The sequence below is a fragment of the Thunnus thynnus genome, chromosome 15, assembly GCF_963924715.1.
Source record: "Thunnus thynnus chromosome 15, fThuThy2.1, whole genome shotgun sequence".
NCBI classification, from domain to species: domain Eukaryota; kingdom Metazoa; phylum Chordata; class Actinopteri; order Scombriformes; family Scombridae; genus Thunnus; species Thunnus thynnus.
In genome coordinates this window covers 20855502-20873223 of record NC_089531.1, presented here as the reverse complement: position 1 = coordinate 20873223, position 17722 = coordinate 20855502, and the positions used below count along the sequence as shown (strand labels likewise).

The window sequence follows — 17722 nt, the reverse complement described above, 5'->3', positions numbered from 1 at the left end:
ATGGTTGGTGCCTCTGGCCTCAGGTGTTAAAGTAGATTTAGTTGTTCAACCAAATTCTGGATCCAACCTTTCATTACTACAAGCTATAATTATAATTATAATACATTTAATTTGTACCACACTTTCCATTCATAGTGAAACTCAAAGGGCTATAGTATTAATAACAAAGAACATACAACATAAAGAAAATAATAATAATAAGAGTTAAGATGAAATAGAATAGGAATGAATAGAAAGGATTTTTTAAAAGAGTCTAGATATCTGTGCAACATTATCTCATGGGATGGCATATAAATAGCACACCACTTTAAGGACATTTCGCAAGGTAGTGGTGTCAAACAGTTCTCTCCAACTTTTTGCCAACTAACTATCTAGCCATCCACTCAATCTGCCTCAATAAGATCAAATCACCTCATGAAAGAAAATAAAGTCACACTATATTGACATCATCTGAAATGTGTCACTTTCTGTCACTCAAACATAACTATAGGTCGCTTTTGGTGACTGAATTTATTACCTAAATGGCGTGAAATGACACAAAAAGTAAAAATGTGTAGTGATGACACGCAAAATGACGTAAGAAATTGGTGTGTTATTTATACACCATTTGGTGAGACCAAGCTGGTCTGTGCTGCCCTCAAATGGTTAGGAAGGCTGTTCCACAAACGTGGTGCAGTATAACATCACTGAGATCATTTTATTCCGCCTTGTCCTCTTTTAGTAGAGTTTTGTAATTGTGTAAAAAAGAACTTTAGGGTCTGGAACTTTTGGACTTTTGCATTGTGGATTATAAAATGCATAAATGCACAAAAGCAGTGGATTAGTTAAAATCTAATAAAAAAAGTTGTTCAGTTTTGTCCTGCAAGAAGGTACTATTGACATTTTACATAAAACGGTCTGTTGATATAATTTAACTACAGCCATGTTAGGGGGTCTGTGAAACTGTTAGCATGTTAGCATGCTCACAATGACAATACTAACAATCTGATCATTAGCAGGTATAATGTTTACCAAGTTCACCACCTTAGTGACACAAAATACAGCTGAGGTTAATTTGTATTAGACAAACTGATATTTTGACCTAGGGATGGTTCTAGATGAAAGTTGGGGGACCAAGTTATCAGATTTTTTTCCTCTAGGTGCCTTAAAAATTTGTAGCAGATTTTACAGCCATCCAATATTTGTCAAGATATACCTTGAACCTCTAAAGTCAGGGGATCACCAAAGTCAGTAGGATTCATCCTTTGGGGACCATAAATGTCTTCACAAAATATCGTGGCAATCCATCTTACAGCTGTTGAACTATTTCAGTGGACCAAAGTGGCGGACCTACAGACCGACAGATGAAAGAATGTCACCCACAGACTGACATTCCTGTCCCTCAAGTCACACATTAGCATGGCTAAAAAAATCTGTAAAGACTGTGTTTCTGATTATATTTATTTAATCTGACTTTTGCATAAGTGATTGTTTTCATCCCATTCATCACTTTTGTTACCTTAAATAAAATACTGACTGATTCCCAAATTTTGTGAGAATTAAAAAACTAAAATAATGAGACCAACAGTATATTTGTGATAACCCTTTATAGACTTTACTTTTAAAGAGGAGAATGTCTTTGACAGATGCTCAGACAGTATGCTCAAGAATTGTCTTTGATGCTATGCTGTAAGAACATTAGGTGTTGACAAAAAATGTTGGATTCACTGCCGTGTGGATGAAGTCATGGACTGGTTACTATAGCCAGATAAACATACTGCTTAAAAGAAATTGTCATCACTTTCATCTTGCCTAATGCATGTCCACATTTTTCTCACAGCATCATCTCCTTGTACTCGTTCATACCTGCCAAGAAGTAGATAAAACAGAGGACCAAGGAAAGATAAAAGCAAAGAGAAACAATGTGAATGTTGGACGCTCCATTGCAGTTCTGGTCATGCTTTCGTCTTCCAAAGCACATCTTCGAGGACATCCAGGTCTCATTCACTCAGCTCCGCTGGCTTTTATGTCCACTGAAAATGTCTCCATGGTGCGTGCTGCATACCGAGTGCAAATAAAACCAAATGTGGTATTCTGAAAACAGACTGTTTTCTGTGATTATGTTTCACTTTGCTCTTTTGGGAATACAATTTTGGTTTAAATAATTATGGTTACGTTTTTGAATCAAAGAAACACTTTCAAAGAATAGAAGGAGTGGAAAGAGGGAATAATTACATGGTCTTGCAACATATTAACAACAAAATCAGTTCGGAGTTACCGTGAAACATAAACCACAGTGCACTCAGATGATAGCTGGAAAGACTAACAAACACAAAGAGAATCTCAGTTGGTGACAATCAGCTACTCACTGTTTACTGAATACAAGAGACCGTTCTGCTGACATGAGGCATGCTTCTGGTCCAGTCAGTCCAGAGAGAAAAGATTTTATGTTTGCATGCATGTGGGGCTGTTTGTGGGTACATATGTGTGGTTGTAACATGGCCGCAGAGCTCAGAATCCGTCTGGCTTTTTAATCCTTACAGGAACCATACGATTGTCCTTTAACTGGCTAACAGATGCGGATGCTGACAGTCGTAGGGCCAGACGCTGACCTGCAGCACGAGAGGCCTGGAAACCGGTTTCCGGGCCTCTCGACATGCAGCACGAGAGGCCCGGAAACTGTCTGACAAAATGCTACACCGCTTTTGACAGGTTCCTCCCTCTCCCTCTCGCTATCTGTCCCTTTGGAGCAGAACCCAGTGGGTGTTTTGTCTGGGTCAGATTTACAGTAGATGTAAGCACCACTGAGCCCAACCTGGCCGGCTAATTGGAAAAAGGTTTGTGCGTTATGAGGCCCACAGAGAGCGCTTTCAGCACCTCCACGTTCAATGAGTAACGAAATCACACAGGGAGGCACATAGGTGAAGCAGATGCACACATGTGTACAGTATGTATGCACACAGACACAAACATCACATTTTTGAGGCCATAAAAATTAAGAAGAACTTTTGGCAAAGTGCTCACATTACTGAATGACATGAGCAAGGAAATGGGAAAGGCAAAAGTTGAACATTCAGCTTGTTTGGCACGCACATTGCCATTTGAGAATACACTTACATTATGCATCCCAAATATATGTATGCATTTGCTGTATTTGAAGGACAATAAATACATGTAGGTGTACATGGCTTTCTCTCTGTCAGCCATATACAGAGGGAAGAACAACTCCTTTCCTCTATTGAAAACATCCTCTCCTGTACTAATGGGCTGCTCCAAAATCCATGTTGTTAGCATAAATCATAATGCTTGTTAAAGCTATATGTTGCTCATTTGTAAAGTCATACACTTCATGTCAGACCATAAAATGGCAGAGAAAATCGCTCCTGCTGTACTGGACGTGTCTACTAAATCTACTGATAGTCAATCATTTGACTTCTGATTTTGGATCAATGCAGAGGCAGTCTGTGCATATCGGCCTGTTTGATAAATACACCCATTACATAAATCTCATACTACCCCGAGGCCGTTGTATCTGTGCCCAGCTGGTGAACAAGAGGTCTTAAACTTGGCAACAATAGAAAGACTTTCAAGACTTTACAGTTGGGCTACACTACAGACTGCAGCAATATCAGGATTGAGAAAAATTACACCTGATGAAAATAATATTTGCAGTGAAAATGAGAACAGTTGTCTGACCTCGTCTTTAATGTCAAAAGGTGAAAAAGGTCAAATTTTGCCCCCAGTAACTAGATTTCAAGTACATTTTTGCACAGTATGAGCTGATTATGATTGAAAACATTTGCTAGTTTTTCCACTTTTGTCAAAAAATAAATTACATGATGTCTACAATGGAAATGCATTTGGTCAATGAATGGTGACAGGCCTGGAACAGCTGGTCTGGATAAATTTTTCAATTCCATTACACAACAGCTAAACATGTCCTTGAGAGGTTGTTTGTAAAGTATCTGACCACCGCAACGTCCCAGAAATGTCTGTTGTTATTCCCATTAGGGCTGTCACAGCAGGGAACAAAAATGTTTAATTTGTGTTTAAACTTTTTTTTTTTTTTTAATCTGCCTATTTTTTCATTATGAACCAATAGAAACCACAGATTCAAAGCTTGTCAGAGCAATTCCAAACCCTAGTAGAAGAGGAGCCTCTGCTGTTGTAAATTGTCTTACTGATGTTTCCATAGTTTACTAAATGTGCTGAAACCAGAATTCACTTGGAACTAGCATTAAAATGTGTGGGAAAACATCTAAATTGAAAATTCACCATGTATAAATGGAACAGGCAATGCCTTGTACTCCAGTGGGGACTGTGGCAGTGCTTTAAGCAATTGTTGTTCTCTTAGCTAACGCAAAATGGATAAAACTAGCTAGTGGTGCTGAAATGCATAATTATGACACCAAAACATCTGATATTGTGGGGAAACATTTTGACAGCATGAATGGAAAAAATAATGGATAAATGTGAGGTTGTTTACTGCCTTTTAAAAATTCTACGGACTTACAGAAACACAAACACCAAATCTGAACTTAGCTTAGCTGTTAGCTTGCTAGCTTGCAAGTGAGGCAGTGGAGGCACCATGAATGATTGAAACTATGTCAATTCTATAACATAGTTTAGAATTAGGCTTTGTGGGTTGCTTTCAAATGGATTTTTAAAAAATGATGTGTTAGTTCTCACACACTTCAGCTTGGCTTTTTGAAAATGCCCATGTAAGAATCCATCATGGCTGTGCAGCCATTTGTTTTCATCTTTGAACCAAACCATAATCACCAACATCTGCTATCAGTAGTGAACAATAACTTTTTGGCTGATACCATTAATTTCTTCAAACCCTTTTTGTTATTTTGTAGGTGAATATGTTTAAATGATCTTGATTAAGTTTAAGGTATTATACTGTAACCAGGTATTATACTTTACCTAAGTAATGCAAACACACAGTTAGTTTATACAATATAGTTTATAATTATTATTTCAGTGATTTCATAAAGTTTATTCAACAGTTAGATGGAAATATTGCTAATAATGCCCCATCATATGTCTCCCAAATTGGGGATTTGCCATAAATCCCAGTCTACCTTTCATATTCCAGTCAGTCTCATTTTCCAGTGTGACAGCTTGAGGTGTTTTATATGGAAAGTCATACTCACAGACCTGAAATGTCTACCCTGCATAATAGGACATCCAGACCCCTTACAATCACACTGACTGGTGTGAGAAGTGCTTGAAGTGGGCGGATAATAAATGACTTGCTGAAGACATAAAGCCATGGAGCTGGTGTCCAGATTTATGCTGTGATATTAGCTCGGATATCATGCTTTGAAAGTTTAGATAGATGGCCTGCTTGTGAGACATGTGTCATTAGAAGTACTTCGCTCTAATCAATGTATGGTGTATGTTTTGTCACTCCAAGATTTTAATGTGACACACACACACACGATCAGTTCATGCTTGGCAGTGGTGAGCGGTGATATCCCGTCCAGTGCAGCTGGTGTGCAGCCTCTAGGCAGCCCTGTGCTGTGGGAGGAAGCCTGGTTTGATTTTAGTCCAGGGCAAACCAGGACTTTCACATTCCTGCTTTTCAATTGGAATTAACGTATTTGTTACTGCCTGGGAGACTGATATAAATATATGCTTACATATGTGCATTTGGAGGTAAAGGCCCTGGAATAATGAAGTCTAAGGTCAGGTGTCGTTTGCCCTCAGGGCAAGCCGGTGTAAAATTATACATGACACTTTTTTTTCTTTCTCTCCCACTCATTCTCCTTGCTCCATCTTCAAGTGAGGCCGTTCCAAGCTGGAAAGTTCTTCTGCTGTTACATAAACTCTAGCTCGAGCGGCTGCGGGGTCAGGAAAAAGGGAAGAAAGGAGGGAGAAAAACAAGAGAAAAGTTGAAGAGTATTGTGGGAAAATGAGGCACAAAGCTGAAGAGGATCTGGAATGGGTAAAACCTGTATCATCAGTAACGTCTAAAAACTCCTCTTCATCAGATCCTGGAGAAAAGAGGAAGAACAAAAGGGCAGGAGGAAATTGGAAGCAGAGTGAAGGCAGCTTAGCAGCTCCCATCCAAAAAGCCTGGAAGAAAGGGAAGGGGGAAAACTAAAAACAAGGCATTAAATGGCTCGGCGTCGTCCAGGGCTCGGGGTGAAACCCTCATGGAACTAGCCAGGTCACTGCTGATACAGAAAAAAGACCCAGCTTTGGACTGATTTCAACCTGACATGTCTTCCCACTGAAAAGATGTTTTCTTTGTTAACACGAATCCCTTGTGACACTGGTGATCCAGGATTTTATTGTACGGGTTTGCTGGGTCTGATCCATGCTTTTATTTTTGAGCTTGGAGGGGTTGGTTTTACTAGTTTTGTGTCTGATTTCACCCTTCCTGCCAACAGCCGTGATGACCCAAACATAACTTCAGGAGGCCTGAAAACTTCTCACTTTCTATTGGATGTACAGTCCATGCTAAATGGCTGAGCAAAGCATGAGTTATTAGATTTATGGGAAGTGCTCAACAGTTTGTCTGGAAGTGGGTGATGATTCATATTCCAAATGGCTTGCAGATGCTGTAGCAGATTTCAGTGGGTACATACTGTGACCGAATACCAAATCAACTCATAATTACCTCTCAAAACCACATCCACATTTATTTACTGAGGTGTTTACACACATAAATGCCGAAGAAACATCCCATCAAATCCCTAAAATCACACTTTCACCACGTACAACAGGGTGCACTTTAGTAGACAAGACAGAACCTATAAATTATGTAACAACAACTCTCCAGTTTATGTGAGCATCTTTTCAGGTGTGCACCATCGACATGCTCATTAAATCAACCACCTCTTCCCACCGCTTCACTGCCCAGGAACATTATTCAGTCTGGGTTTTTTTTTTTCCTCTTTGCCACTAATACACTTGTTTGCTGACTCACTGCATTCTCTTCTTCCCTGAAATTTAAGTGCTGTCCATCCTCCTGTCATCTCCCCTCTTTCCACCAGACACAAAACACACACTCCGGAAACCTCTGGAAATCCTGGGTGACTGATTCTTCTGTCAGCCCTTACCTCACCTGAGAGACAGCATGTTTCCCAGCAGACGCGGGAAATTCCCAAAAGGTTGACTATCGCACATCCTTTTCTCTGATTCAGAGGCTGCTACACATCAGTAAAACATTAACTGCACAAAGAAAAATGGGGAAAAGGAGGAATGACTACAACGAAGGGAACGACTGAGAGAAAGTGGGAAAACCTATGAGAAACTGGGTGGAAATAGATGGAGTGGAGGTAGAAGAAAGGGATGCGGTATTCAATAAGCACAGGTCAATACCAGGCTGTGCACTGGGCTTTACTGTCACAGCGTGCCTTTCACCATTTGTTTCCCATAAAGGCCACATGGAAACGTTTAGCTGGCTTAAAGCAGATCGGCGCACGTTGTCTCAGGGCCCGTAACATTTGCTACTTGTTTTCCAGGTCTGTCCTAATAAAGTTTTCTGAAAAATATAGGCAGTTGCGATAAACAATATTAATAATAATAACAAATTTAAATACAATATACAATAAAAACAGCATGTGTGTGGATGTCAGACACTGAAAAAAACTGTGTCTGACATATGAGTAATGGGAAATGTCTCAGTGTGCATGCAGATGTGTGTGGTTTAAACAACTGTGTGTGTGTGTGTGTTTGAGAGAGAGAGAGAGAGAGAGAGAGAGAGAAAAGAGAGGGGGAAAAACAATAGATAAAAATAGAATCTTTGAAGCAATTCCTCATGGCTCTTGGAGAGTCTTAAGTGCCTCAACAACAATTCTTTTTTTCTTCTCCTTGTCCTTTCATTCTGTGACAACACGTGCGGTCTCGCAAAAGGGAATAGAGATCACAGATGCACAGGTTACAAGAAGTCATAATGGAGCGTTAGTTAGTTTGAAGTCGTCATACTTTCTTGTTTAATGGATATAACTGTTGAAACGATCAACACAAAACCCTCACTAGATGTTCTGGTGAAACTTAAAGGGCTGGGAAACAGAAAATGGACTATTCACATGTTTGGACAAGGTCCTTCAAGTGTGTATTAACACCTATTTGTGAGTATAGTGTCGGTAATAAATTCATCCTCGCTTTGGCCTCCATGTACGATGCGTGTATATATATATGTGTGTGTTTGTCAGGTCAAATTCCTGCAAGCATATGGCAGAGTGATACAGGTTTTCACGAGTACACAAACCCAGCTGTCCATCCCCCAGGTACACGGCTCTAATTCTGCCAAGTCATTTACAATGAGCTTCTGCACAAAAACTATTTCCTGCCCGCTCTCCATCCAACATCCACATCACAGGCCTACAGGGTGCTTAGATATGTGCACGTAATGTGTTGAGAGCTCGCCTAATGGCCCGCAGGGCTTATTGCATGCTGACGGCCCTCACTGTGCTTCCACTTTCCACTCTTTATCCTTTTAAATGAGTGCTACCCCAGACAGGAGTGGGCAGAGGCTTAAGACAGTAAATAATAGTAAGAAATCCCTTCCTAATACATCTTCCCGCTGATTATAAAGTATGCGCATGTTGTCATCGTTGGTCTGATCTTGAGCCAAATCAAAACTAGAGCCCATGTACTGGCATCGGCCACTCATTATGGATAGTATGGTCTTTCCATACTCATAATCTGAAAATGAACCTTTAATTTATGTTTTCTGGCAGCTCTAGCCCATACTCCTACAAATAAGGGAATGTGTTGCTCCCACAGTATCCATCTTGGGCCAAAAATGTTTAATGTGCATAACTTCAGCCTTATCTTGGAGAACAGTACTGCCCACAGCTGAGAAACGTCATGTACACAGCGCCCTCTGGTGGCTGTTTGGAGAATTTAACTCTATGCATGTGCCTGAATACTAAAACTGTAAAACCAGAAATGGGTTCATGTAATAGCAGCTATAAAATAGGATGTGTAGAGCCTCAAGGTTTCCAGCAGCTAATAGCTGACAGATTTCTCCAAAAGGAAATCCCTATCTGACAATCTCATCCTCTAAGTGCTTTCAGCAGACACATGAGTTTGGTACTAATATTATTGTTCTGTTACACAATAAAACAGAAAAGGCAAATAATAAGAAAAACATGGCTAATGTTCTTGTAGTATCTAGACCAGATTTTTGCTTTTAAAGTGAGACCAGGGATGATTTGTATATGTGTGCGTGTCTGAGTGAGTGAGTGAGTGAGTGAGTGAATAGCCGTCTGTCGTGTTTTCGGTTATTGACGAGGTGTGCAGTGGGTCTAAATGACAAGTTCTGTTCGTTACTTCAGGGGTGATGTAAAGCCATTCACAGGTGTTGCAACCAGAACCCAGCGCCAGTGAGATTTTTAGAGACGGGCCCTTCCTTCTCTGTGCACGCACACACACACGCACGCACACACACACACACACACAGATTATTTCCATGTAACCTGAACAAACATAAGAGGGGCATTAGGTCTGTTATTGTTTGCCTTTGCAGAGGTTGCCGTACTCCAAAGGAATAACACTCTCACAGTACACTGAGGCAGAATTGACAAGGTGGTACATAGGACACAGTGTGTATTTGTATGTGTGTGTGACTAGTTAAAACAGTTTCAGGTACACCCACAGGTATGTTTTGAAGTGTCACATCTCTACACTCTCACAAACACATGATAAAACCACTGTATGAAACATGTCACATTTATTTGACATCTTCATTAATTTAACATGCCAGACAATTGGCAGCAATATAGAATGTGATTTCATTTTTAAAAAAAGAGGGAAAAAAAACAAAATAACAAAAACAAACATAAAAACATTCTGATGTACAGTTAGGTACTCCATCCTAGATCCAACGGTTAATCATGGCAAAATGAAAACGCATAATTTAGAGATAAGATACAAGACAAACTTTAATATGAATTGAAGAAAAACGGTGACTTTCCATGTGGGTGGGTGACAGATACAGGATAATATCTCCCCTCCACAGTGACTGTTGTTATTCAATACAGATCTATGAGAACTTTGTTGGCACTTTATTTTAAAGGTCCTTCAATTTTATACTAATTTCCTGGATAATTTTCTGTGTAATTTGCAGGTATGTAAGGGTAAAGCACAGTTTGCAGAACATTTTGATGCAATTTGGTGCAACTTATAAGAAAAAAGTGAAAAAAAAGTCAAGTTGCTTTAGCTAATATGTACCACATTTGGGTTCATATGTAGTTAATTTGCAAAAATCCTTGATAAATTAAGTTCTTTACAATTCTTATACAGCAGAAAATACTTTTCAGTGTGTAGTTTTGTCAAACAACATTTAAGCATAATAGGTTCTTTATTTAAAAAAAAAAAGAAATCAAGTGTAAATCAACAATTTCAGCAACACTTTATTTTATTGACTTTCCTACATTTTTAAGTAGTAGCTGCTGTGTAACTGTTCATACTGAAGACATTTCTTTGAAAGTAAGTAGTTTGGGTAATTTGGGAAATGCATTCATTATAGAGTTTTTAAGAAACACTCCAATATGTTGATATGTGGGTTTTTTTATTTTTGCAAATCAACAACTCAAATATAATGAGTGGACACTTACCAACTAAACCAAATTAAAACTTTTTTCCTGTCTTTTTTGTAATTTGTACTAAACTGCACCACCCTTCCCGTAAAATGTCCTAACAAATTACCATTAAATACTGTCAAACTACACAGAACACCTCCAGGAAATAAGTATAAAATTAAAAATAAAGAGCCTTTCCCTTAAACTGGACCACAGATCAGTGCTGACAATTTTTTATAATCCACAAATTATTCAAGGTAGCAGGGCCATGTTACGGTGTTGTGCTTCAATAGCGTACAGTGTTCCTTTATACCTGGGTGAATCTCAATGGTCTCTTCTAATTCCTGACATTCACTCCTCAGAACACAGATAGAAAAGATAACAGAAGATGGAGATACTAGGAATCGAGGAGGTGTTGCAATTTCAGCCATGACTCTTGAGTGAGTGATCAACACTCTCAGACAACATATAAAGTTGCAAGGAAAGGAAATACATGTTGAGCTATTGAGATGTAACACAACTGATGTTTTGAGTTCAGTTCCTTCATCCTTTCAGTCTGTGTGTGAAGTGTTTCCGTGCATAACTTAATCCTCCTGAAATGAGACAAAGAAGTTGATGAAAGAGTTTCCATCACTCATCTCCTGCTGGGAGGTTTTCTTCAATCCTCTTGATGAACTTCATGCGGATTTCTGTCACGTTGTCCCCTCTCAGAGTGTCTTGGACAAATCTCACATCCACCGCCATCTGGACCTAAATCCAGGTCATAATCAGTTACATTTCCATGCTCCAGCGGCTTTTCTCTTGATGAAATTGTTGTATACTATCACAAATTTGCACAAGAAATCTTAACTTTAAACCTTAAAATGGATGTGTGTGAAAGTGTCCTCATATACATTTAAACTGCACACTTGGTGCCTTGACCTTACCATCTCCAGGGCTCCTCTGAGGACCCCACACAGCAGGTTGGAGTAGATCAGTGTGCTGTGGTTATCGGGCAGCTCCACAAAGTCAACCAGCGGGTTGTTCTCTAGGATGAGGGAGAATTCATCTCCCGCTGGGCTCCAGTTGGTCACACTGGGGGTGACTCCCAGGTACATCTTAAACGCAACCTACCAGCCACCACAACACAGCGAGGAGTGGATAGAAGAGAAAACTGAGCAGGGATTTCTCGAGAGAGAGAGAACTGATGTTTCATTACACATTAATTTGGCTGAAACGCACCATCTCTCTAATATATGCAAAATAAATGTTAGATTGGTGAGCTTAAATGATCCGTTAATAATAAACAAACAAGCAACTATTCTTTTAATCAATTCAAGTAAAAATGTCAAACATTCCCAAGTTCAAGCTTCTCAGTTGTGAGGAAAACGTGATTTTCACAATTTTCTGACATTTTACAGACTAAAAGATTAATGGTAAAAGTAAAGTAATTGTTTGTTCAAGCCCTACCCTGTTCCTCTGTTACTAATCAGTAGAGATCCAACACAAATGTAGTTGCACCCATAAAAAGTCCAGTGTTATCTTGGGCTCAGGAGACACAGGGGGAACAGGCAGCTCTGGCCAAATTTTCAACATTTTTCTTACTTGAGATTCTCTCCAACATCCCCTGAGCCTGCAGATTTTTGCCAAACTGGCTGACTTATGTAATACTGTAATACCAACCCAGTGACTATCACTCAACACTTCCTGCAGCTGCTTCACAGTAAAAGCCACAATCAAATCTATTATTTGTGAAGCAGCTGCAGGAATATGTTGTATTACTGGCATACTTTACATTAGTATTTGCACAAACCTGCTTTCTGCTAACTGCTGTCTGCTTCTCCTGTTCTCCCGCCACGCTTTGTCCCTGTGATGTGTCACAGGAGTGACCGCACACTCACGCAATAATCAGATTTCAATCGAGCAAGCAAAATTACAGTTGCACCGATCCAACCGATGAAAATATGAAGCAGCACAGGGCAGATTCTTGCTTTTATGTGTAATGTGTATGAATGTGACTGGAGTCCAGCCTTAAAACTCACAATAACAAGTCTTTCTGTAGTTAACAGCACCACAGCTTAAGTCTCACCTTCCAGTGAAACTATTCATCATGTATAATTGTAGAATATCTGTTTTTGAACACACAACAGACTTCCTCAAAACATATTTAACTGAGGAATGACTGAGATTATTTCAGGGTTTAGTTAGAAGTCACATGATATCCTAAAAACAGGATATCACCGCTCCTTCCAAACGGCCATACCTTAATTTACAGACATGACCCCTCTCTTCATGACGAAGAGCCAGTTCCCTGAGCTAGTGTGGGGTCACATCTGTGGAATGAATCCCCTAGCAACACCTTGAAAACAGCTGGAGTGCTGAACACACAGTCTGAGAGCAACAGCCCTTCATTGTTTGCCTGCGTCCGTCTGTCTTTTAGTTGTAAAGAAAGACTTTTGTGAAACAAGACATGGAAGTGTTACAAGTCTACCAGCCAGCTACATTTTAATGTTTTATTAATGTGTAGCAAGGCCTAAAGTTTAGTGCTGCTTTCTGGGACTTTAAAATTTAGTCTACTCATGTCACAATCATATGTTTTCCCTTCCTTTTCCTCAATTATTCTCTTCTTTCTCTTATCATATATTGAGATGTTTCAGTCACTCTATAGTTTGTCTCCCTCCTTCTCCCTCCCTCCATCTTGGGAGAAGTCCATGGTCACGCTCTGATTGGCCTGGAACCATCCAATTACCTTAGCAATGACATCGGCTGTTTCTCGGAAATCCTGACACCTGCCGATGCTGGAGCGTGCCAGAAAGTCCTCGATCAAACGCACTCCGATGTTATAACCCCTAAGAAAGAGAGAGAAAATAACAGAGATATAATGTCATTCTCTTTCTTCATAGTAGTGGAAAAGTACAGAGGAAAAAATGATAAACTGCAGCACACCGTAAAGAGATAGAAGACAGTTACAAATGCTCCAAGACATTCTTGGTTCATAAACTTGGCAAATGACGATAATTCTGATTACAAGGTCATGTTAAATTATCCTGACTACGGAGTCTGAAGCCAACTGATGCATCCCAATCCTAACATGGTCTGTCTCTGTCCAGCTGGCTGGCAACTGGCAGAGTGGGCAACGCAGACTCACTGCCTTCTAAGGCCAGGTAAGATAAGCCTCATCTGACAGCATGACTTCGCTTGGAGAGAGCTTTGTCGTTGCCGCACAACCAGAAAAGCAAAGTACATCCAGTCCAAAGTCCTGTCAGTATGACAGGATATTTTGAATATTTGAGTTATAAACCAATCTTTTTTTCCCAGGCTTATTTTGAGGGAGTGGTCTTACAGAATGTTTTTTTCTCTAATAAAAACACACACATCAGTTTTCCCTTCTTCAAAGGCCCCATGAGTTCTAAAGAATTACAAGAGCAGAGGGGAACCTCGGACAAAGAAGTATGAGAAATAAAAGCTGATTATGTCATCTCTCTGCTCCAAGTTGTCCTTAGGAGAAATATGAATAGAGGGAAGAAGAATGTGTCTGTATAGTGTGAGGGTGTGTGAGTTCAAGGGAGAAATCTGAAAGGCCAGGAGAATTAGCTCTTATTCCTCGGTTAAACAAGTGGATGAACTCTAATATGCTGGTTATGTAGTCCATAACCAAAGACTCAATATGTGCATTTATGAACAGAATGTACAGTTCATATACTTCACATTGCACAGAGAACTGCATCTTGTAACAGATAAAAACTAATGTACAATGAGAGCCTATGGCCGGGTTTACAAGAAACTATTCTTTTTTGGAAATGACAATGTTTCCAATTAAAAATGAATGAACCTTGACTGTATATTTTATGATAAATAAAGGAAACTGTGACATTAAAAAACAATGTAAAGTCTGTGATAATGAAGTAACATTTTGTGTTCATAAACAGTGATTTAAATAAATTTACTTACGGATGTAATACTAATGTAGCGATGTTGTAAATTCCCATTTGTTAATGTCACACTAGCTACTTTGAACACATTTGCTCAGTCTCTTCAGTATTTTCACACAGTTTTTAACTACAGTTGGGTGTGAATATAACAAATGAACATTGACGGGGGTACTCACATCTTGTCCAATTGTTTATTGACTTCCTCGTCATTCTCATAATCTTTGCAAAGCTGGGTGACCAGAGCTCCATAAGTCAGCGTGAACAGCTCAGAGTTCTGTGGGAGAGAAAACAACAGAATTGTTTCACATCATTCCTGACAATCAAATTTAAACGAATGACCCTGGAAGAATGGCAACAAAAATGCTGGTTAGTGAGGGTGGCAAACTACTAGGCCTATATGGTGATGAAAATGAAATTAGTATAATAAAAAGAAGGCTTCATCCTTTATCTTTTGTTACTTAACTACATTTATAGTGAAATGACAGAAGGATAACAAGTTTTTGTGAGAACACAATGATCAAGGCAGGTAGAAAAAGAACAATATATTTCATTTCTTCTTCATTACAAAACACTAAGCCATCCTCAAGGGTATGCCAATAATGAGCAAAGATTGTAATAAACACATCATTAGTGACAACAGTTACTATAATTGCAAAGTCCACCCTGTTTAATCTAGTGTAGCCACTTGCCTGCTGCTGGCAGTCAGACGTTTCTGAACACCCTGCGGTGTAGCATAAGGCCCACTGGATACCTAAGCTTGTCATCTAATAATCAGTTCCTTCAATTTGGACAATAATATGCAAACATACTATACTGTGTCACATTCTGCACCAGGCTCTTTTATATATCATGCTGTGGACAGCTCCTGGTGCTGAAATGTATTCTTAGTAATTAGGGTTTTGATAATTAATGTAACTACTAACTATTAAGTATATGCAGAACAATAAAAAACTTTATATATGGCACCATGGGAGGAAAGGCGACATGCCGGGAGCTCCGCACTAGTAAATATTTAGGTGCTTCTAGGTTTAGTTATAGGTTTTTTAGTGCTTAGTTAAAGCTGGAGTGTGGTAATAACTAATATAATATAAATGAACGTCTGTTACATTCAAGCCCTTGCCAAACAAGTTCACACAATGCTGTAAGTCTATCATCACCAGATAAATCTCTCTGTATTTTGCAGTATACCAGGGTTTTTAAATCTGGTGTCTGTGGCGACATCCCCATGCTGGCACAACAGTAGTGATGTGTTTTCCGTCAACCAGCAATGATTGGTTTGCCAGAGCTGAAGAAAACAAGAGTAGCGATGGAGCAGGCTACAGCCACGGATGTTTAAAGACAAACGGTTACAGCATCGAAGGCAGAGCCCCGTTCATTCCTATGAAAGTTGCTCAGTGGTGCATGAAGCCAAAACAGCCACTTCCTGCTGTAAATAAATGACCCGGATGTTGCTCACACTTCTTGATCGTGGGGCTCATAGAGCATGCTCACTAGAGACGTCTGCTGGCCGTTCTGGCTAACTTCAGGTTTAGCCCTCCGCTAACTTCAATGGCGATAAAATAATTCAATGGTGCAGTTCTTCTAGACTTTCCAAATGTTATCGGACCGAATGGATCAATTTCTGATAGTGAAACAAGTCACTTCGTGGGGGTTGTGACGCTCAAAAAAATGTATCCACCCTTTTACAGACACCCCTTTTCCCATGATTGTGTTTGGGAAAAATGCTTTCTGGGCCGAAAAATTCTATGTGACGAACCCGGAAGTTGTAATTCCAAAGTTTGGCCACTATGTAAAATTTGCTTCAAAAGCCTGATGCACTTCCTGGGGGCTTGGCTGCAGAAGCTGAAGCACTCCAAGGGGGTTGGAGATGGGGGCGATGCATATGTGGTAAACACAGTGTTTGTGTAGTTGCTTTCACTGCCAGAGGGGGGAGATAAAAATTCCACACTGCAGGTTTAAGCTAGGTAGATTAAGTAGTTTTGTATTCTTCTTTATACACACACACGTTGCTTTTGTATTTTGTTATTATATTTTATATGTATTTTTATTTACTGTTTCTACCGTAATGGAGCCTCCTAGCCAAAGTATTTCACACCATTGCATTTGTATAACCGGTGTGACAATAAACATCTTAAATCTTGAATGTATATTTATAATTAACCTTATAGTTCAGAATTACATTTAGTATTCTGACCATGAGCCTGTGTCTTCATAGCAGTTGTAATATTGTAATGCCTTCTCAGTGCTGAACCTTATTATGAACCCTGCTATATCGTAGATCATTAAAATCGCTTTTTAGTAAATTTTCTCAGTAAACTGTGCTGAAATTGTTAAGAAATTTTCACATACAATGTACCCGTCGTGTTATTTCCATTTGACCAGATATGAATGCATTTGAATTACACTGTTACACTCGCGTGTTGTGTGTTTTATATGTGTGAATATAATTAATATTTAATATAATATTAACTATCAGAATCTATAATGCAAAGGGCAGCTAAAAACTAGTGTTATACTGTCATTTAGCAAAGCTGGTTTGGTTGCTACAGCGAGCTAACGCTACAGTTATTGTCAAAACTGCTAATGTTCAACAATTAATGATTTAAACTGGTTCAAAAGCTTTGTATATATTTTCCCACACCTGTCAACCAAGTTGAACTACTTGACTGACAGGGAACTACACTAGCCGAGGTAACATTATCCAGTTAGCCCTTGCTGTTTGGCTACAGTTAGCATTTGGCTAGCTCGGTTTGATTGATGTTAATCCTGCGGGAGTCGCCTACCATCTTCTTGCTGTCTGTTGTTCGGTTGGATTGCCTGGACATTGTGGACAGTGTGACGGGCTTACACAAGGTGGTGACTCGATATTAATCCTTTATTTATTTGATTCTGGCTCAGCAGTTATTCCCCTAATCGCCAGTTTAGTCGCTCACTTCCGCCACTGTCAAACTAGTAAGATTAAAAAAGAACACTTCCTGTCTAACATCAAAATTTAAAAAAAATATTGCGGAAAATTTCATGAATTTTACAAAACACAATGATGAGATAAAACAACGTATTTAGGGGGGAAATCAGTATACCAAAACTAATTATTGTTTTGTCACAATCGTAGAGATTTCCCTTTTTAAACGAGGAGAAACACAACATGCACTTTATTTTGAAGGCAATATTGTCTCATTTCCGCTGATGCGCTGGTGAATCTCCGCTAGTTTGATGCACGTTTTCAGTCAGCTGTCTAACCAACCAGCGAACAAAAAAGCCTCCTCTCGGCTGTTTCCTCCCGTTTAT

The 17722-nt window shown here is 39.4% G+C and overlaps 1 protein-coding gene across 1 annotated transcript; it reads right to left on the bottom strand.

The window, feature by feature from the left end:
- Nucleotides 1-9656: 9656 nt before the first annotated feature.
- Nucleotides 9657-17397, bottom strand: trappc3 (trafficking protein particle complex subunit 3). Its single transcript, XM_067611331.1, has 5 exons — nt 17218-17397; nt 14611-14708; nt 13252-13351; nt 11450-11632; nt 9657-11273 (listed from the first exon to the last, which is right to left on the bottom strand). Exons 1-5 carry the CDS (start codon nt 17257-17259, stop codon nt 11154-11156), a joined length of 543 nt encoding a protein of 180 aa, XP_067467432.1. The 5' UTR covers nt 17260-17397; the 3' UTR covers nt 9657-11153.
- Between the last annotated feature and the right edge of the window lie 325 nt (nt 17398-17722).

Bases quoted from the DNA above. Each gene is read 5' to 3' on its own strand.
- trappc3 (XM_067611331.1), bottom strand. From the start codon at position 17,259: ATGTCCAGGCAATCCAACCGAACAACAGACAGCAAGAAGATG. The intron at 13,352-14,610 runs GTGAGTACCCCC...TCTCTTTCTTAG, and splicing joins AATAAACAATTGGACAAGAT to GGGTTATAACATCGGAGTGC. The intron at 11,633-13,251 runs GTAATTGGATGG...GGTGGCTGGTAG, and splicing joins CAGCCGATGTCATTGCTAAG to GTTGCGTTTAAGATGTACCT.